The 21,080-nt window shown below is 57.5% G+C and overlaps 1 protein-coding gene across 1 annotated transcript in view; it reads right to left on the bottom strand.

Moving 5' to 3' along the window:
- Positions 1–735: 735 nt before the first annotated feature.
- CLPB (ClpB family mitochondrial disaggregase) overlaps positions 736–21,080 on the bottom strand; it is a 143,761-nt gene continuing 123,416 nt past the window's right edge. The window contains exons 7-16 of the mRNA XM_056116115.1: positions 19,963–20,077; positions 12,143–12,220; positions 10,750–10,805; positions 7,687–7,731; positions 7,332–7,493; positions 4,761–4,917; positions 3,965–4,038; positions 3,684–3,803; positions 3,456–3,560; positions 736–2,875 (exon numbers count right to left, since the gene is read on the bottom strand). Coding sequence (XP_055972090.1) covers positions 2,627–2,875; positions 3,456–3,560; positions 3,684–3,803; positions 3,965–4,038; positions 4,761–4,917; positions 7,332–7,493; positions 7,687–7,731; positions 10,750–10,805; positions 12,143–12,220; positions 19,963–20,077 — 1,161 coding nt within the window. The 3' untranslated portion in view covers positions 736–2,626. The remainder of the gene's footprint in view (positions 2,876–3,455; positions 3,561–3,683; positions 3,804–3,964; positions 4,039–4,760; positions 4,918–7,331; positions 7,494–7,686; positions 7,732–10,749; positions 10,806–12,142; positions 12,221–19,962; positions 20,078–21,080) is intronic.

Below are 21,080 nucleotides of genomic sequence, written 5' to 3' on the forward strand. Positions count from 1 at the left end.
AGAGGCTTACTTCCTGGATTGTCTCTCTGCCCGGAAGGCCTTGAACAAGGTGCAGGTGCAATAAAATTCAGATGTGTGCATGTGATACAGAAATTTCTTAGGTTTGTGTACTAAAAGGACCCAGAAACAATGTCACTCTAGCAGCAATGAACATATCTAGCACCCAGCTTCTGGTTTCTAAGTACCATTCTCAAGTCACCAGAACAGGAAGTGCTTGGAGAAATGGCTGACATCAGGGCTGGGATGGGAAAGGGAAGAGAGAGCCTGGAAGAGAGACCCCTGTTGCCAGGAAGTGCTCTGTCACTGTCACTGTCCTCCCGTTGTTCATCGATTTGCTTGAGTGGGCCCAGTAATGTCGCCGTATTTTTTTTTTTGAGACTTGTTGTTACTGTGTTTGGCATATTGAATATGTCATGGGTACCTTGCCAGGCTTTGCCGTGCAGGTGAGATACTCTCGGTAGCTTGCCGGGCTCTCTGAGAGGGGCAGAAAAATCGAACCCGGCTTGGCCAGGCTGGCTGCGTGCAAGGCAGACGCCCTACCGCTGTGCTATCGCTCCAGCCCAGAAAGTGCTCAAAAAAATAAAGATAAAAACAAAAAAGAAAGGGAGTGACATGGAAAAGCAACACAGGAGTCAACTTGTAAGAGCCTCTGATGGCCAAAAGTAGGCCAATTTTAGCAACAAAATTAACAATATTCATACTGATCATAAGGCATAGAATAAAACAAATATCCACTGGTTTAGACTGATATGAATCATTATTGAATAAATAAATGAGGGGAAATAGACAGCTCTTCCTTACAGCAGAATACCAGTTAATAAATACCGGCGGAGGAGGGGAGAACATCGTCATCAGGCAAATACAACATTCACTTCCTGGGAGCCAGGCTGAGTTCAAAGGGCACAATTCCAAGGAGAAAGAAGACATGGGCACAGTGCTGCCTTGCATGATTATTAATAGTTTCAAAGGGAATCAGTAGTTTTACAGTGAAGAAATGTAGAACACATCCACTCAGTAAAGTGACCCAATTGTGCCCCCCGCCCCCCTGCTGCTGTGATGGTGCCTTTTGTGGCTGTCTTGTGCAAAACTGATCTCCAACATGTTGGACAATCGATCAAAAGCCAGAGCCAGGGGAAAGTGAACCGGCCCAGTCATTTCCAAAAGTGCCGTTGTTACAAGAGACAAAGATGGAAGAACTGGCACAGGTCAAAGGAGACAAAAGGAATTGCCATATGTGGGATCCTGGACCTCCCCCACAAAAAAAACAAAACAAAACAAAAGAAAACCAAAAATAAAATAAAATAAAACAAAACCTAAGTGGAAAACGGACAAAATCTGAACGTCTCCAGATTAGTATCAACATCTGAATGATCACACTATGTCTGAATGACCACACTGTCTGAATAGTCACAGTATCTGAAATGATCACTGTGTCTGCATGATCACACTGAAAGGCCACACTGCAGGTCTGGAAGCTTCTCTTAGGAGAAGCTAGCTGGTGGGCATGTGGGGACGCTTAAGCCCAAAATGATTTCAAAACAGGACGTTAATAAAAATCTTAAAAAAATAAACTATAGCAGTCACTGAGGTAGGGAGCAGCAGCCACAGTTCCCGAAGGGACAAGACAGTGACAGGTGGAGCACCGCTGGGGTGGCCCCCAGGCTCAGTGGGCCTCACCCCTGCCCTATTGGTGTGACTCTGCTCCACATCCCAAGGGAGTCTGATTCCGGCCCCGCTTTCTGCTTCCTGAGACAAAGCTGGCGCACCAGGGAGGGTTAAGGGAGCGACAGGGGATGCTACTACAAGGGCTCATCTGCTACTGAGGATGGTGTTCAAGCTGGGTGGAGGGTAGCCCAGGGAACACACTTGGGGGATGGTGCCAACCCTGTTCTTGGTACCCCCCATGCACGCGGTCCCCAAAGCTGCTGAGGGCCAGCGAGCTGGAACCGCGTCCAAATAAGGCTGAGACACTCTTCAGGGCGACCTGGGTGGAGCCCGGCCCCATGAGCCCCCTTGGGAGCCCCCACATCAGCAGTTAAGGCTCCCAAAGGAGGCCTCCACGGAGCAGCTACTGCTTGGTTCTGGTACTTCCTGTCCAGTCCCAGAGTGGGGCAAGGCCACGGCCATCAGCCTAGGGGTGCTTCGCACTGTCCGAGCCCCAAGGTTGGAGAATCGCGGTCTCCGCTGGTGTGTTACCTCTGTGCCGGGCCTCTGCCCTCTCCCTCTACTCCCTGGGGAGACCTTTTTTTTTGCCCGAGGACAGCAGATGGTGGCAGGTCACGGCTGGGTCCCCATCCTTCCAGCCAGCTCTGGTCTCAGCGGCTATACTTCAGGGCTTTCCTGGGGACGGGATAATATTCCAGAGACTGGGGGGCCCGGGGAGCATGCAGGAGAAGAGAAATAAGGGTGCCCCAGTTTTTCCTCCTGCCTCAGAGGATGGAGGGGCTGCATCTCTCCCGGAGACCTGTTGGCAGGTTGGGGGGCCCGCGAGAAAGGGGCTGGGGTGGGGATAAACGGCTGCCTCTGCCCGGGCCAAGGAGCAGAGGCCGAAGGGAAGGAGGTCAGTTGTCACGCCTCAGCTGAGGGGCCTTTATTGGCTGCCGAGGGCACAGAGGGGAGGGCGGTGCTAGAGCGTGAAGCACACCTTCTCGGGGTGGAGTGGCGCCTGGATGTCCAGTTTGTGTGTCTTGCTGTCCTTGTCGACGATCTCCAGCCGCAGCTTCGGGAGGCGCTTCTCGGCCTCGGGCGAGGTGTGCTCGGGGCTCTTGAGGAGCTGCTTGTCCGAGTCCTCCACGGTGATGCGCAGCGTGCAGCCCCCGGGCAGCAGGTCCTGCTCGTAGGCCGCGGCCAGCTGGTTTACCACGCGGCGCTCCACCTGCAGACGGCAGGGGCCAGGCCGGCAGCGTTGGGTCCAGGCCAGCCTGGCACTGACGGGCAGCTTTGGGCCTTTCCCCAGTTGGGTTTTGTTTGGGGGGTCACACCCAGTGATGCTCAGGGGATACTCCTGGCTCTGCCCTCAGAAGCCACTCCTGGTGGTATTGGGGGGGACTCTATGGGATGTTGGGATCAAACCCGGGTGAGCCGTGTGCAAGGTCAGTGCCCTCCCTGCTGTGCTATCGATCTGGTCCCTGGCCTTTCTGCACTTGGGCCCCAATGCTCTGAAGTGCAGCTTTCTGCCCTGCAAGGTGGAGCTCCTATGACCACTCAGGATGGCAACCCGAGGCTTGGTGCATCCTTCTGAGGTTCCCCGCTCAGTTGTGTCTCCCTCTTATCCCCCCAGGAGGTTCCAGCCAGAACCTCAGTGCCCTTCTGGGATAAGGGTCTGACTGTCCCATACAGTGTCTGGGCATCTGCTCAGCACATGGATAACCCTAACGGCCAAATTCTAGGGAGATGGGCCAGGAGCTCCGGGAGTGGGTGGGGGTGGGGCGGGGAAGGCGGGCTCCAGGGCTCACCTCGTGCTTGATGGAGCGGGCGCCGTAGTGCACGTTGTAGCCGTCGACCAGCACGTCTGCCACCTCCCGGTCCCAGAGCAGAGTGATGTTGTGCCTTTGCTTGGCCTGAGGAGTCGGAGGGGAGCACGGCTGAGGGGCTCCGCGCTCTCCGTGCTCCTCCTTCTGCCTGAAGCCCCAGCCTGGGGTGCCTTGCTTTCCCATCCCACCCATGCCAAGTCCTGCTCTTACCCTCTTGGCCCAGAAGTTCAGTTCCTTGTTGACGAGCTGGATGAGCTCCGAGTGGCAGAAGGGGAGGAAGTAGACGATCTCATTGATTCTGCCGAGAAACTCGTCCCTCCGGAAGTGAGCCTGTGGCAGAGGGGGGGAGGGCTGAGCACAGTGACCCCATGGGAATGCCTGAGGTCCAGTGGGGAAGTAAAGGGGCTTGAGGAGGTTTGTGGGTGGGTGCGTGGGGGTGTGTGGGGTCTCTCCTGCCCGAGGATGCAGCAGGAAGGACAAAGACCTCTTACCTTCAGGATGGGGCGAATCACATTTTCCTTGAAGTTCTTTGAGATGGTAATCTTGTCACTGATCTGCACATCCCCTGCAGAGAGAATCCAAACTGCCGGCTCCGGGCAGGCTGCTCCTGGGGCCTGAGCCGCCAGGCAGAACCCCAGCCCTGCTCCTACGGGCTGCAGGAAGCTGGTCCAGTCAGTACCATGGGGCCTCACTGTGGTCCCCTCACCTGAACGGGGGCACTGTGCTGGGTTCTCACTGAACCCTCCCAGAGCCTGTGCAGTTCCTTCTGCAGGTGGGCGCTGTGAGAGGGAGCGGGCGGGAGAAGGGCCAGGGCTCAGGCTGCAGTTGCTGACTTGGGTTTTGGTTTCTCTGGGCCACCCCAGTGGTACTCAGGGCTTACTCCTGGCTCTGTGCTCAGGGGTCATGTTTGGCAGGGCTTGGGATCCTACGTGGTGCCGGGACTGAAGTAGGATCAGTCGCATGCCCTGTATTGTCTCTCTGGAGTTGGAAGAATGGGGCTGAGGACCTCACTGGGGCCCCACCCACCCACACAGGAAGTCTTCCTGGGGGGATGGGCAGAGCCCCCCCCCCCCCCTCCAGTTTCTGGCTGTCCCAGTTCTCTTCAGCCTTCAGCCTTAGGGTCTCACCTGCAGTATCCGTGCCCTGTCCACAGTGGGACTGTCACCCAGGAGAGGCGGCTTTCTTGAGGAACCCAGTCTCCTAGTCTCTCTCCCTCTACCCACCCTAGGCTGGGGCCCCAGAACCCCCACCCTCCGCTGCCCAGACACCCCGGACCATGTGGCTCACCAAGGTTCTCTGCGATGCGGTTGTGGCTCATCTCCAGAGCTTCCTGCCTCAGCTGCAGGGCGTGCTGCGCGATCTCATCGCTTGCCACGTTGGAGGTCATGATGAAGATGGCATCCTTGCAGTCGATGGTCTTCCCTTTCCCGTCCGTCAGTCGGCCCTGGGAAGACACAGTAGTGGCATGGCTGGGAGCTGACAGCACTTTTCTGGGGGGGTGGGCAGTGGTTTGGGCCACACTTGGCGGTGCTCAGGGCTTACTCCTGGCTCTGCACTCAGGAATTACTCCTGACAGTGCTTGGGGACCATCTGGGACGATGGGGATTGAACCCCCATCGGCCTTGTGAAGGCATGAGCCCTCCCCGCTGTACTCTAGACACAGCACTTCCCTGACTGCTGGGGGCACCTCTCAGGGTGGCCACCAGCCTCGGGGCTGGGCCTTTGTCATGCAGCCAGGACAGAAGCAATAGCACCAAGGGGGTTAGTGTGAGGAGAGGGAGGCTGGTCGGTGGGGAGCCCTTGGCACAGCCCATGGTGCTGTAGTGAGAAGAACCCCCTGCCAGAAGTGAATGGCAAAAATGCATGTGATGCAGACAAATGGAACGAACCGAAACACGTCCCGTCTCTATCTTTGGAGCTGTTCTCTGGCCTGACAGAACAAGAGAGGAGAAAGGACACAACGTGGCCTGTTTCCATGGACTGTCTAGTGCTTTCTAGAAGCGACATAGGGAAAAGCATCAATAACCAGCAGCATATGCCGGAAGGAGAGAGAAGAGGCAGGAGAGGAGGGAAGGCCAGAAGAGGGAGCAGAGCAAAGTGACTAGGGGATGACTGGCTTGGGACATAGAGCGCGGCTCACTCAGGGACGCCCAGGGAGCCCAGCCTGCAGGAGCAGATGCTCCCGGTAATGGAGCAAGGGCCCCACTGAGATGCACAGCAGGGAAGGCACTGGTCCTGCAGTCCAAAGACACCGGCTCAATCCCGAGTAACTCCAGGGGTGGCCCCACCTCACGCCCATCCACTCAAAAAGAGCAAGGACACAGACTTGGCTGAAAGCCTCTCTGCTCTTCTGGGCAGGACGGGTGGGGAGGCTTCCCCACACCCCCAGACTGGACACAGCGCATGTGTACTCATACATGCCTCGGGGCCGAGCTGCTTCTGCTGCCTCATTCAGGGACAGAGGCAGGGGCGGGTTCGGCCTGGGTCCCCACTGCCCCACATGGGGCCTTGGGCACAGCTGAAGCCCCTGCTCATGTCTGTCTCCTCTTCCTCCAGCAACTCCCTCTTGGCCCCTCTCTGGACAGGTCTCCAGGCTGCTTCCACACCCCTCTGCCCGTCGCTGTCTGCCTGGCCCAGAGACCTTTGCTGAATTAACACTGGGCTTAGTTCTCCAGCGCAGCTGCCCTGAGTTTCTGGACTCTGGGCAGGGCTGAAGGAAACTCCCTTCCTCAGGGCAGGATCAGAGACGGGCATACAACTGGAACCAAAGAGTTCTCCATTGCAGTTCCAGCTCACGTGGTAATGGGAGCACTGTCTGGTCTGGTGATGGTGAGCCTGCAGCTCTTCAGAGGGAAGATTCTCAGGGGCAGGTGCCACTGGCACAGTGATGCCACGACTGGCGCCTCCAAGAACTGGTGGACACCACGGCTGACACACAGATTTCAAGTCCAGAAGGTTCTCGGAACTGGTGCCAGAGGGGTAGCACAGAGGGCAGGGCGCTTGCTTTGCATATGTCTGACCTGGGTTCGATCCCTGGCATGCCATAGGGTCCCCAGGGCACCAATGGGTGTGATTCTTGAGTGCAGAGCCAGGAGTAAGCCCTGAGCATCTCCGGGTGTGGCAAAAAAAGAGAAAAGTCTCAGAGTTTTGGGTTCAGCTTCTTCCTTTGTCCCCCAAACTCCCGAGGCTGAGGTGAACAATGCTGGCACTTAAGACTCTGCGCACGCTCGCTCTTATTCTCTGGCACCTCTGTCACCTCTTGTCTGATGCGGTCTCTTAGTGAGGTGCACCTGGGCCGAGCATGAGGGCGAACACAGCAGCGACAGCTGTGAGCACAGCCAGAACTTGCATGTCTCAGGTAAGAGTGTAAACCCCGGCAAGCACCACGACTGCGGTGCAGACCCCAGTGAGCACAGTGCGAGTGACGGACAAGCACTGTGGCCAGGTGTGCCAAGCTGGTCATTAGGACCACAACAATGAAGGGGATGTGGGGGGGAAATACATCCAAAAGAAGGCACCGGGCCTGGGGAGAGCAGGTAAGAGGCTTGCCTTCCACACAACCGACTGGGTTCGATCCTCAGCACCCCATATAGTCCCTCGAGAGATCCCTGAGCGCAGAGCTAGGGGTAAGATTTGAGCACCTCTGGGTGTGATTCAAACTGGGGCAATACTTAAGTGACCATCTCGGGTCCTAGTCTAGAAAGGGGGCTTAGCTCACTTGCTAATAGGCTGGCCACACAGAGGAGGAGCAGGACGTTGAACGGGACGCAGGTGGGCGGTGAACCCTGCTACTCACAGCCCCGCCCCTCCAATCTCTAGGTGCCCCCCCCACCTCCCAGCCCCACCCGCTTTTCACACCTCGTCAAACAGCTGCAGCATGATGGTGAGCACATCTGGATGGGCCTTGTCTACCTCGTCGAAGAGCACCACGGCATTGGGGCACTGCTTTAGCTTCTTGGTCAGCTGACCGCCCTCCTCGTGGCCGATGTAGCCTGGCGGGGACCCAATAAACTTGGCCACCTGGTGTGAGGAAGGGAGCACGTCAGGGGCCTTTGCATGCCTGCAGCATGCAACGTCCCAGCAAGGACTTGCTGCTAGAAACCCACGAGCATGCCCCCCCCAAAACCCCCAAGCCGCTGGAGCGGTCTCAGGCCCCCATAACGGGACAGGCAGCATGAACAGGCCCTGGGACCACTATGCCGAGGACTCTCACCTCGTGTCGTTCCTGGAACTCGGACATGTCGAGCCGGATGAAGCCCTGTGTGGAAAGGAGACGCTGAGTGTCCTGAGAGGTGGGAAGGCAGAGACAGGGCTGGAGGCGAACAGCGCGAGGGGCCTCGCTGCTTGGCGCCATGCCACCCCCAGACCTACGGGCGCATGTGCCTGCTGTTTCCTTCTGGTCGCTTTTGTCCTGTCCACTCATCCTCACATGAGCCCCTCAGGCCCTGAATGACTAACTAACCCCAACCATGGACCTGGATGAGCTCCTGTCCTAAAATATGACTCAGAAGTTCATTTCATTTTGTTTTGTTTGGGGGACACACTTGGCTGTGCTCAGGGCTTCTTTCTGGCTCTGTGCTGAGGGACTGTTCCAGGCAGGGCTTGGGGGGGTCCATATGGGGTGCTGAGGACTGAACCTCGGTTGGTGACAAGGCAAGCACCCCACCCTTGCTATCATCTCTCCAACCCCAAATGTACAGTTTTGCTGAGTAATGTTACCTCAAAAACAAAACATGAATGGTTACGTTGGGCTCCTTATGCCACTCAGAACCCCAAGTTTTCACGTGGAGCCCAACAGACAAATTTATAATCTACCTTCCAATGTGGCTGAGAGCAAAGGTATTGACAGAGGATTTGAGGCTGGATTCTGATTTCACTTTTTTCCTTGACAAGTGGTTTTGGACCAGTTCCTTCAATGTCGTAGGCCTCAGTTTTTGTTGTTGCTTTTTTTTTTTGTTTTGTTTTTTTGGGTCACACCCGGCAATGCACAGGGGTTACTCCTGGCTCTGCACTCAGGAATCACTCCTGGCGGTGCTCGGGGGACCATATGCGATGCTGGGGATCGAACCCAGGTCGGCTATGTGCAAGGCAAACACCCTACCTGCTGTGCTATGGCTCCAGTTCCTGTTGCTGGTTTTTTATGTTGTTGCTGTTTGTTTTATTTTTGTATTTGCAGGTGGATAGTAGCCACTGTACCCTGTGGTACTTGGGGGCTAATCTGGCCCAGTGCTTAAACAGTGTTGGGCAAATGTGCAGTGGTGTGGACTGAACCCTGCTTTCTGCATGCGAAGCTTGCACTTAGTGACCTCTCTGGTCCCTGTAGGCCTCATCTGAAAAGTAGTTCTCTGTTGGCATCTGAGCTCTGCCTGAGGACAGATCTGAGGAGCAGACAAGACAGCAGTTGGTGAAGAAGTGGTCCTGGGGGCAGCAGGAGTCCACTGGGACTAGTCCACCTATGCTGACATAGGTGCTGCCTTCTGAGAGGCGCAGGGGGTGAGGCTCATATGAAGCACCTGCTCAGGGTGCAGAGCTCAGGGGCCCTGGAGGGGTGGGAGGCGGGGCTACAGAAGTCCGCCCACAGCCCCGCCCCAGAGCGGGGCAGCCAATGGCCGAGATGCCTCCAAGGAAAGAGGCAAGAGGTGTGCCCACGGCCAAGGGACTTGCATCATCAGCCTTTTAACAAGCCCCTTCTCCTTTCCACACCCGCGAGTCAGCAGATACCTTCCTGCTGCGTCTACTGTGGATGAAGACGGATTAGACAGCTCGGATAAGGAGATTATAATTTGTAATTAAATATTAACCTTTCTGACAGTATTAAAATTAAACCACTCAGAATTCAGAATCTTTCATCCCTAATCAGGTGGTCCCTGCCCGTAACTGCATCTTCCTAATAGTCTCGCTAGTTTATGGCCCTTTCCAGAGTGCTAATTGTTTCAATTGCTGCCAACCTGATGAATTATCGTAAGAATGTGATTTCTGCTGAGCCTCCTAGGATGCAGTGGGCGCTGCTTCTCGCTGGTGCCCCGCAGCCCACAGGTGGGCGTGCTCTGGCTTCGACTCTGGGGGAGGTCACACACAGCTCCTGGCAGAACAGAGTGCACAGGAGCCTTTGGCCAGTTGGCAGAAGGGAAGTGGCCAGGGTCAGCTAGGCAGCAGCAGGACACAAGGTGCCCGGGGGTGTTTACAGGACAATCTGTGCTGCTGGGGCCTGGTTGGCAGAGACTTAAGTGGCTCCTCACCCGAGAGGTGTGTGGCTTATTCCTGGCTCTGCATGCAGGGATCACTCCTGGCGGTGCCCAGCGGATCATATGGGATGCCAGGGACTGGATATGGGCTGGTCTCGTGCAAGGCAAAGGCCCTACCCACTGTACTATTGCTCTGGCCTGGGGGTGGGGGTGGGGTGGAGGGGGTTGCTTTTTATAGCAACTAAGCAAGGGTAACTGGGGTGACGGCCAACTTCTAGCACGGGCAGAGGGACCTCGCCTCTGTACGGGTGCGCAGGTGGAAGAATGCTTGGCTTTACTTGAACTACTTTTTTTTTTTTCTCCAAGAACTCCTCTCTCTGACATTTCTTTCTGCAGGAAAGCATTTCTGGTCAGCCCAGAGAGTCCAACTGAGCAGGCATTGGACAGCCTGTCTGACTGGCCCCCATGATGTTTAAAAGCTCAGAGAGGCTGAAGGGAGCAAGAGGATTCCTCTGACCTCCTACTTTTTTCTTCTTACACACCCAGGCGCCCTTGCTGGCACTGGACGGTAATGGTCAATCTCCTGCACTGTCTCCCCCTCTAGTCCGAGTTCTTCAGGGCAGGGTGAGCGTCTTAATAAATTCTGTACTATAGGGTTTGGTTCAGTGACACTGCCTTGCCTGCATGAGCCCACGAGTGCCATCCCTGGCACTGCGGGGGCCTTCCTGGTACCCTTACTATGTGACCGCCATGCCTCATTCTGGCACTATCCCAAGCACAAGCCAGTCCCAAGCACAACAATAAGATGGTTGTTCGCAGCACTCAGCGCCATGTCCAACAGAGCAGAAGCCCGAGACAGCGCACGGAGGGCTCTCGCTGGTCTCCCAGAGGCCCCAAAAGTCTATTTCACAGATGCGGAAACTGAGTCCCAAAGAGGTGGGATGATTAACTGGCAGCTGAGCTGGGGCCTGCTTCCAGGGACAAGCCCACCTTTTCTGATGGCTCTGGCCAGATTTGGGAGTCCTAAGGGCTGGGGACTGCAAGAGTGGGGGGCTTCAGAAGACCTATAGTTTGGGGATGGCCCCCCTCACCTTTTTGGCGTCTTTGTGCATGTATTTGGCTGTCTGCTTGGCCAGCTCCGTTTTCCCTAGTGAGAAAGAAAGGAGAAACGTTTGGTTAGGACCAGATCAGTACCTTTTGAGAGAGAACTGATTCAGATGGGAGGGGACGCTGGGAAGCAAGGTATCTTATGGACAGGAATGTGGAGGCTCAGTGAGGGCAGAGAGGGTGGGTGACGGCCCCCCAGTCACCGCGGGGATTATTGGCTAAGCTATGAGCGCCATCAAAGTCTGTCATGTCTTGATTCTTCTGTGGGAGGCCCTGAGACTTAGACTTCCTCTTATGGCGGTATCCTAAGCCTTAGGGCTTGGCACATGTAATTCAGAGTCAATTTGGTGTTGGAGAGATTGTACAGTGGCTGGCAGCCGACCTGGGTTCGATCCCCAACATCCTGCATGGTCTTCTGAGCACCGCCAAGAGTAATTCTTGAATGCAGAGGCAGGAGTAACCCCTGAGCGTGGCCAGGTGTGACCCAAAAAAGAAAAATCAATAGACAAACAGCACCCCCCACCAAAAAAAACTCAAACCAAAACAAAACAAAACAAAAAACCCCAAAAAACCCAAACCCCCTATTCCAGAGTCAGTTTATCCTTTGAAGCCTGGTCCAAACCTCCCTAGGAGCACTCTGAGACCTCACGGCATGGCGTCTCTCCAGACACCTACAAGCTCGCCATCAGCCAGGCCCTGGAGACACACGCTACAGAGGCAGACAAAACCATCCCTGGATTCCCAGTCTTCCTTGGGACTGTGACAGGAGCGTGGCAGTCCGGAGGAGGGGAGGCTCCGAGGGCACAGCCTCTGGAAGCCAGGCTTCATGGTTCCCTGCTGAGGCTGAGCTGGGCCAGGAAGAAGGGAAACAGCAGCAACAAAAGCACAAACTGCCCCACGGAGACAGTGAGACAGTGGGAGGTGGGGGCGCCAGTGTGTGTGGGTCTGTGAGGGTGAGATGAGGCCCCTTGGGTTATCCTGTCAACAGCCAGAAACGTGCCCAGACCGTAGGATGGCAGCCAACGGGGTCACCCCCACTCCCCCCGCCCCCTGACCACACTGGCCACCAGCGACTTCCATTCACTTACGGAAGACACAGGCCAGGCTGCCCTGGGCAAAGCTGGCATAGGGGGCAGTGGCGGCCTGCAGGGGTGCAGAGTCACTGGACGAGGATTAACAGGCCCTGCAGGGTACAAAGTCCCAACTTTTGGAGGGCCAGATGACCACGACACCAAGTGGTCGGGCTGCTCTGTGGTTTGGAGCTAGTGCACTGGGGGGCTGGAGGGAACTAGGAGTGGGCTGCAGCGCGGTGCCCACAGTGGTGGGGCTGCTGGGCTGGGAGCGCCCATCCCCAGGGGCGGAAATGCTTCCCGTTACCTATTCCCGATGATCCCAAGAAGAGGAAGACCAGAGGGTGTTCTTCGTCATACCAGCCATTCTCCTTCCTCCGGATCGCTACGGCCAAACACACAAGACGGGGGAACGGGGAGGGAGGTAGATAAATCAATGACACAAAAGGCAGGATAATTATCACTAAGTATACAATATGTTTTACTGCTCTGCGCCCACTCAAAGTCCTCACTACCATTAGTGCTGCCTAATCTGATTAGCTGGCAAGGCCCCTAGAGACACCTAATCAGGTTAGCATGGATTTGGAAAGCTGCCCAGAGCAGATTTCGGATAAAGTTTTCCAGGATGAGCACTCAGCGTTGCCAGGGCAACTGAGAGGCGGGTGGATGGTGAATGGAGGTGAAGGGGATGGGGGTTGGTAAAGGAGAATTCAGGGGGAACTTCAGCTCTCGGCTGGTCACCCCTGGACTCAACGGCTGCCGGAAGAGAGGCAGAAGCGCATTGCCAACCCTTGGGTGTATGGGGTCTGCACCCTGGACTCTTCCCCGTGTGGGAAAACCACGGGTCTGGTACGCTGTCTGGAAATACAGCCAAAATGCTCTTTCTGGAAGTAAATCATGGGCAGTGTGGTGTGAGGGGCAAGGGTGGAGGGTTCCCTGGGTGGGAACGTCACTCGGCAGGGTGTCCAGTGGCAGGGGAGTGGGACAGACCCACAGCACGTTCCTTGGAGGCTCAGCTGTGCAAGAATGAGACTGACCTCTCCTCCCCGAGGAACCCTACGGCCAACCACTCAGCAGCTGAGATGAGGATGCTGAGTGCCCACTGCGGAGGGAGGCTGGCGCTCCCTCAGTGGGGCAGAGCTCAAGTCAAAGAGCAGGCAGACGGGTGAGGAAGAACATCTGCCGAAAGTGCTCTCTGCTAGGCACAACAGAGCAAACGGGCCACGCCAGCTCCCCCAGGAGAGAATAGCTACTCCCGACCGAATTCCATGGGCGCTGAGGCGCGAGACAGACCAACCAGCCCAAGTCACACAACCAGCCCAAGTCACACACAGGCAGCAGAGGAGCTTCTCTCTCCGAACCTCTTTTTTTTCAATTTTATTGGTTTATTGCCCCATTTGCCCCCCCCCTTCTCCCAGGACTCCTGAAAAAAAAAAAGTGAATATCCAGTTGGGTTCCATTATTGGAAAACATGAAGGTCAAAAGCAGGAAGGGGGGAGGGGGGGCAGAGTCTCAGGCAGCATGCAGGTTGGGCTGCGGACAGAACAGGATGTCTGGTCTGTCCCAGAATGCCAGGATGAGATTAGCAAGGAGAAATATGTCAGCGGGAAGGTCTGGAACACCAAGTAAAACCAAAGGCAGGCTGGCAGTCTCGGGGCCATGCCGGTCAGTCCTGGGGGGCCGGGGGTGTGGCTGGGATCCTCCAAGAAGCAGCTGCAGGGGTCTGGGAGATACAGGATTGCTGGGCAGTGCCCGCAGAGGGAAAAGTGGCCGGCAAGAGGACCAGTGGGAGGATGCCAGGGATGCATGATGGTGATGATGGACAAGAGATCAAATACCAGGCAGAGTGTTCAGGCCCACACGGGGGTCCCTCTCACCCAAATCTCTGCCGTGACCTAAAATGCTTGCTTACTAGTTTAACTGGAGGAGGAGCCCAGGGTTTCTGACGGAAATGAGGGGACTTCGAGGAGTGGGACTTCGGCAAACACTGTGTGGCTGTGTGCTGGGTGGGGGTGATATGGGCGGCCTGAAAGAAGTCACATTTCCCCCAAACTTGACTAGACTGGGTGCCCAGGGGAGAGGGGAAGAAGCCGGAGCTTGATCCAGACTGAGGCTCTGTGGGGGACCCGGGAGGGCAGTGGGGCTCCCCCGGTGTCTGGAACCTGGGGTTCTCGTCGTGACCTCTCTCTCAGGGCAGCTTCTCGGTGCTGGCCTCTGCAGTTCAGAAGGCCCTGAGCTCGGAGAATTAGATTACGCCTGGGGCCATCCTGCCCCCTTCTCCTCTAATAGGGCACCTGGGAGAGAGCTTTGTAACGCCAGACCAGCTCCACTGCACAGCTGTCCCTGGCCAATTCTGCCAGACCCAGGGCACGAGTCGGGGGTGGGCTCGATCTGAGCCCCCTGTGAAACAGGCGAAATGCCAACCATTAAGCAATTACAACTCGGGACATTTCTAATAATATCTGAAGAGAAAAACGGCCAAGCAGATGGAGTCCGACAGAATGAAAAATGGAAGCAAGAGGCAGGCCCAGGAAGGCTGGCCGCGGTGTGCGGGGCGGAGAACCCAGGCTGGGTGCTGGGTGCAAGGGCCCAGGCAGCGGCTCGGACACGCAGGCCTGGAGGAGCTGAGGACATGGGGCTGGTGACATGGCTGTGGGTGCCTCCAGGGTGGCTCCATGCAGCACGCACTCGGTGGCTCTCTGTCTAGAAGGAATGTCCGCAGGCAGAGCTGCATCTGAGTTTTGTGATGATCCCGAAGCTGGTGGGGCAGGGAACACGGCTCCCACTTTATTGACAAAGAAACATGTTTTTGGGCTACACCAGCAGTGCTCAGGGGTTATTCCTAGCTCTGCGCTCAGGAATTACTCCTGGTGGTGCTTGTGGGACCGTATGGAATACCCGGGGGTCATTTGGGATGCCAGGGATTGAACCTGGGTCGGTTGCATGCAGGGCATGTCCCCTCCCCGCTGTCCTATGGCTCCGACCCCTTGCTGAGGAAATACCTACAAAGCAGTTAGTGAGCTGCTTGAGGACACAAATAAAGTCTGTGGGCTTCACCCCAGCCTGGCTGGCTCCTTGACCCTGGCCTGTGGCTTTGGTTCTTGGAGAGGAGCTGCTCTTCCTGTGCCTGCCTGGGAGCTCTCCTGAAGCAGCCCTGCAGCCTGGGACTTCCGGAGCCTTGTATCTCTTGATGGTCCCTGACCACTGCTCTCAGGGCTCACGAGGGGGCTGGGTCTCCAGAGCACACGGCTTGGTCCCTGCCCATCTCTGCAGGCTCCCACAGGTGCAAGGCCCTCTCCTTGCAGTGCCCTGGCCCTTACCAGAATGTTCTTCCTGGCCATGTGTCCCTTGTGGGGGCCATTGTAAAACTCCCGCCACAGCCCTTTCAGCAAACGCCACCACACTGTGCTCTGCACGAGGGCTGGGCGGGCTGTTAGGAGCCCTATTTGCTGACCTTCTTGTTTTGTTTTTGGGTCACACCTGCCTGAGGGACTCAGCTAAGTGCCGGCTGATGACAAGAATGAACCCTAGGTCTTCTGGGACCACAGAGGGAGAGCAGAGATTTCAGTTCCCATTGGGCGGGGAAGTGTGAGGTCCAGCCCAAAAGACCTGTCTGGCTTCGAGTAAGGCCTTTCTATTTTTCTTTTATGGTGGTGCCAGGGATCGAACCCAGGACCTCACACATGCAAGGCAAGTGGTACTCAGCTTCCCCTCTCCTCCTGACCCCTTTCCACTTTTCCATATCCACTGGTACAGCAATCCAGTCTGCATCTCTGGGGTGACGGCTGCTATGAGCCATTGTGGGCTCCAAGTGGGAGGGACGAATGTGGCAAGAGCCCTTTGTGCCAGCAGCCCTGGGGGGTGATCAGGTGGCCGAGGGGGCCGTGCCAGGGTCTTCAAAGCCAAAGCTCCTCCATCCCTCCCAGGCCTCTGCGGGAGCTCTTGCACCTGAAAGTCACCCCAATGTCTCATAGCCATGTCCCATCCGTGGCGTGGAACCTGGCACAAGAATGAGGGCAAGTGCTCTGGCCGGGCCACCACGTGGCTGCTTAAGGGGCCGCAAGGATGGTTCTTCTGAGGAAGGAAGGACTCATTCTTTGGTTTGAGTTGGGGCTGTTCCCAGCAACGCTCAGGGGCCACTCCTGGGGTGGTGCTGTCGGCTGACTCCCCTGTGCTGGGGACCAAAGCACGCGCCCCCGCCTGGAGTCATCTTCCTGGACATGGTGATAGTGCTAGCCAGAGAGGCAAGCGTACGAACTGTCCAGGGATTGATCTGTGATGAGCCCCTCCACAGGCCACGTGTGTGTGTGTGCGTGCATGCGTGTATTTGGGTTGAGATCACTGGAGGGAAGCCCGGCATCCTCCCAGAACTCTGCTGTCATGTCTTGAGGAAGGTCACAAGGGCGTTTGACTTCATTCACCTTCATTCAACAACCTTCCACTTGCTGTGCGCCCCACCTGGGAGAGGGAACCCCGAGACGGGGAGAGCCCCCGCCTTGGAGGGGACAGTTTGGGTAAAGGAGCCACATGACCCACAACAGACGGGGAGGGGACTGAAGCGAGGTGGTGTGGAGGCGGGAGGGGCCAGTCACCGCCACTCCAATGCAGGGGTGACCCTCCTGGTTTCCAGCTCACAGAGCAGGACTCAACGGAGGGCCCGGAAAGGGGCAGGCTTGGGACGACGCCCTTTCTGGAGTTGGGAGATAGGGAAGGGAAGGATGAGGACAGAATGGTGCCACTTGGGCTACAACCGAGACCCTGAGTTTGGGGTCAACCCCAGTTAGGAGCAGGGGGAACAGAGTTCCCCCAAGGGAGTTCATGGGCCTGAGCCCAGGTGCCTGGGTGTTGGGGACAGGTCTCAAGGCCAGAATGAGCTACTGGGACGCTCCAGGTGGGAGGGCTGCTCCACGGCCCCCATGAGACCTCTGGGTGCAGGTCAGGAAGGGGTGGGTCCAGGTAGGGGTCAAAGGTTAGGTGGGGGTAGCATGATCAAACATCTGGCTGAAGTCACATGGCTAGCTGGCACATGAGCGAGCAGAGAACAGACGTCCCTCTTCTGTCCTTGAGTGGGCACAACTCGGAGAGGAACCAGGACTGCCCCAAAGTCCCTCATTCAACAGACAGCACGGGGCACCTACTCTGGACGCAGTGCTCGGCTCAGAATGGCTCTGCTCTCTGCCCGCAGGATCCACAGCCCGCAGCGTGGGCTGGACAAAGGACACAAGAAGGGACCCCAGCGGAGCCGGGGACACCGAGCACAAACAGATCATGCGGCGTGGAGGTGCAGGGGAGGCTGTGGGGCTGAGCGCTGCTGAGGGCTGTGGTCCAGAGTGGAGGGGGGGGGGGGTGGGTTCCAGAGGCCCCATGAGGGTGGGAAGGCGCTTGCAAGGACTTTTCTCCTGTGGTATCAGAGATGGAACCCAGGGCCTCAAATGTGACTTCCTTGACCCACTTCCCTGGCCCCCCAGGATTTCAAACAGGAGAGCTGTTGTATCTTCCAAACCTCACTCCAGCTGGGGAGATGAGACTCTATGGGAAAGGAAGGAGGTGGGGAGACAATGGGGAGAGGGACGGGGGGATCAGGGGGGTCTGTGGTTAGGGTGGGAGAGGCCGAGGAGCGGATCTGGGGGCTGAAAAGGCCAGGTCTGAGACCTGCTGAAGAGTTGGAGGAATATGGTCTCATCGTGGATGGACTGACGGGAGTGAGAGGCAAGAAGGGGCCGGGAAATGCCTAGGCCTGCGCAGAGAAGACGGGGAGTAAAGACGTGCTCACAGAGGGGGAGATGGGGAGCTGGGCGCTGAGGAAGGCAGTGGGGTCGGGCAGGAAGAGGTGCGTGGACACAGCCTGGGCACTCCCAGGAGTGGGGCCCGGAAGGTCAGCCTGACAGGGTAGGCGCCCCTTTGGCGACCAAGAACAGCTCTGGGTTCTGGAAGGAGAGCCTCAGGTGACTGGTCGGCCTGGCGTGTGGGTGACCCTGGCGAAGGAGGAGGCCAGGGGGCCCGGGCCGGGGGCTTGGTGCGGTGCTGCCACCATTTGCAAGGTGGCAGTCTGCGCCAGCTTTGCTAGAGGCCCCGCAGCTGGGGATCACGCTGATAAATTCACTGTATTACTTTGCACAAATCAATATCCCAGCACTTACCAGGGGTTGATGTGACCGAAATTGGTTTCAGCCAATTCGTGAGGGTAATAAATGGCCATTTATCAAATCAATTCATTCGGCGGCACTTCTCTGGCTGCCCATCCTCATGGTACCCGTGGGGTGCCAGGCTCCACCCGACCCATCCCGGGCACATGCCCGACACTGGCATGGACACACCTGGGAGGACGATAGTTCCCACACCTGCGGGGCCTCGAGGGCCAGAGGCCCCTACTGCTGCCGACCACCCACCATAACCTGGAGGATGCTGGGGTTGGGCGGGGCTCTGGGCATGGGAGCCCGATGTCATCAGGGCGGCCTCACCGCCCGCTTCTCTACACACAGGGGCAGCCCTCGCTGCCAGAGGGATGAGACAGGATCCCCCCTCCCCACCACCACCAGGCAGCTCAGGCCTAGCACCTCACTGTCTTGCCTGGGCACTGCTCTGGCAGCCCTGGCTGGCTCAGGGTCGCTCTGACTGTGCAGACCTGTGATCCGAGGGGGTACTGGCACAGGCTTTCTGGCAGGTGCTGGGAGACCTGCACTGGGCTCAGCACCCGCTATGGCACCAGGGGAAAGGACACACAGGACACACAGGCTACGGAGGGCGTGGAGGGCCGGCAGTGCTGTGACCAGAGCAACAGCTCGAGCAGGTGCTGGGGCAGGATCCGTGTCCACTCCCCAGAGGGTTTGGGTCTTGGCCACTGGGGACCCTCTCACCAGCCCCGCTGATGGGAGCTCTGGCTAGGGGTGCCTGGCCTCTGGGGTCGGGGACAGAGGTCAGGCTGGGCCCAGGTTGGCAGCCGCCTTCCTTATTTCGACCCCTCCTCTGACCAGTGTCCTGGAGCTGATGGTGCTGACCCTCAGTGTCCCAGAGGACACTCCCAGTGCAGCCTGATGTCTCTTTCTACCAGGAAACTGGCTGCTATCCCGGCAGCTGCTGGTCGGTGCTGGGAGGATGGGTGTGTGTGACAAAGCAAGACAGCTCGGATGGAACTGAGCCCCAGGCTTGCCTGCAGCCTCACCAGCCATGGGGCCCACCCTGGGGAGTCGGACTCCACAGGAGCAGGGTGATACATTTCTAGAAAGCTCTCAGAGGATGTGGCTGCTGCTGAATCAGAGGCCATGCTTTCTGAACCCCGTCTCAGGGGCCCCCTCGTCTGAGCGAGCAAGAGGTTTCTGGGCATTGGCTGTGCCTGCCTGAGATCAGCTTCCGAGCCGAGCTCCGAGTCAGGTGAGGCTGCTCTCTTGGGAGAGAGAGCATTTGTTTTCACCAGCTCTAGGGTCATCCTCAGTGGTGCCGGGGACCAAACTCAGCCTCCCCCGTACAAAGCATGTGCTCAGTCCCATGAGTCATGCGTCCAGCCATGCAAAACCCTCCTTCTCTCTCTTTCTCTAGCAGAATGCACTGGGGCAGCAGGGCAGCTCTCAGGCGAGGAGGTACACCAGCTGGCCCCCAGGGTCAAAATGTGGACACAGCAAAGATAAAAACATAGTACAGTGGATGGGATGCTTGTCTTCCTCAAAGCATCCCCTAGGGTCTCCCAAGCCCACCAGAAGTCATTGCCAAGGCAGGAGTAACCCCTGAGCATCGCTGGGCATGACCCTCCCCAACCCTCCCCCAAACCCAAACAAAAGAGAACACAAAAACCCAGTGCTTCTGTGGGGGAGAAGGTACAATCAGGACTTGCTCAGGAAGTGCCCCCCCAGTGCTGAGCAGAGTTCAGGCAAACTGGACTGCGAGGTGGCCGAGTCAGGCTGGGCACCAAGAGCTCACGCTCCAGCTCAGCTGCCTGTGGCTGGCGTCGCTGGGCCTGTGTCCCTCCAGAGGAAGGTCAGAGCTCGAGTCTCAGCCCGGGAGAGCCGCCACCGAGGGGCCCCACGCCTGGGACACAAGCCTCAGGGACATGCTCCTCACATGCCAGTGGCCCCAGCAGCATCTCTCTGCAGGGACAGCAGCATCTCTCTGCAGGGACCCCGCACCACTCACCAGCCCCCACCGAGGCGATGGCGCTCTCTTGGCCGATGATGTGTTCCTTCAGCCGCTGCTCCAGGGGGAAACGGCGCCTCTCCTCGGCCTCTCGCTTTCGCTGCTTCTCCAGGTACTGTGGGGAGAGAGGGAAGGGGGCTTGGGGCACCAGCCTGGTGGTGGCCTCGACCCCACGGAGAAAACCCAGACACGGATTTCCCGGCCTGTCCCTCCCGCTGCACCCCTGTCTCGGCTCTCTCCTTCTGGCCTTCCTTCAGGTAGCTGCCAGCCAGGGTCCTTGCTCACCCCACCAGCAGATGACCCCCTCCCCGCCCCCTGCAGCTCCAATATGAGGCCTGGGCTGGAAACCCCACCCCAATCGCTTGGGTGCTATGCTTCTCAGCGACACTGAGTGACTTGCCTCAGTTTCCCCAGCTGTCCACGGTGTCCCGAGTAGAGAGAACATGTCTCACATGGGGCATGCAGCGAGAGGTGAAGGGATGGGCCTATCCTTTTCCTCCTGAAACCATTTTGGTGTTTAAGCACCAGAATGGGGCACTGGGGGAACCGGGGGCTGCCCCAGGGAGTGTGTGTGGGGGGCTCCTTCAGAAAAGGCAGGGGGAGGGAGCCTGAGCTGCAAACACGGCGAGGGAGAAGGGGACAGCCAAGCCACGCGTGACCTCAGGGAGGTGAGCGGGGCTGGTACGGGCACTCGTATAGGAAATCGTCTCAGGCAGAATCAACCACCTGGTTCAAAGGCCTAAGTGGCCAGTTCTACCCCAGTACCAACCTGAACTCTGAAAGCAAGTCTGCTGCCTGTTTGTGCTTCTGCAGCTCCTGGGGGCAGGAGTCTGGACCTCACGCTGCCTCTGCCCATGTCCAGGCAGAAGGCATCCGAGAGTTTAAGGGGATGGCAGGGAGGGAACCGTGAAGTGTGGTACATGGCACAGCGAAGGGGAGGACCCACAAAGCATGGATATTTCTTCCTCTTTTTTTTTTTTTGGAGGGGGGTACCCTGCAGTGCTCAGCAGTTACTCCTGGCTCTGTGCTCAAGGATCACTCCTGGTGGTTCTCGGGGGAACTTGTGTGGTGCTGGGGATCGAACCTGGGTCGGCCACATGCAAAGGCAAGCGCCCTCC

Source organism: Sorex fumeus, unplaced genomic scaffold (genome assembly GCF_029834395.1).
Source record: "Sorex fumeus unplaced genomic scaffold, SorFum_2.1 ptg000030l, whole genome shotgun sequence".
Lineage (NCBI taxonomy): Eukaryota > Metazoa > Chordata > Mammalia > Eulipotyphla > Soricidae > Sorex > Sorex fumeus.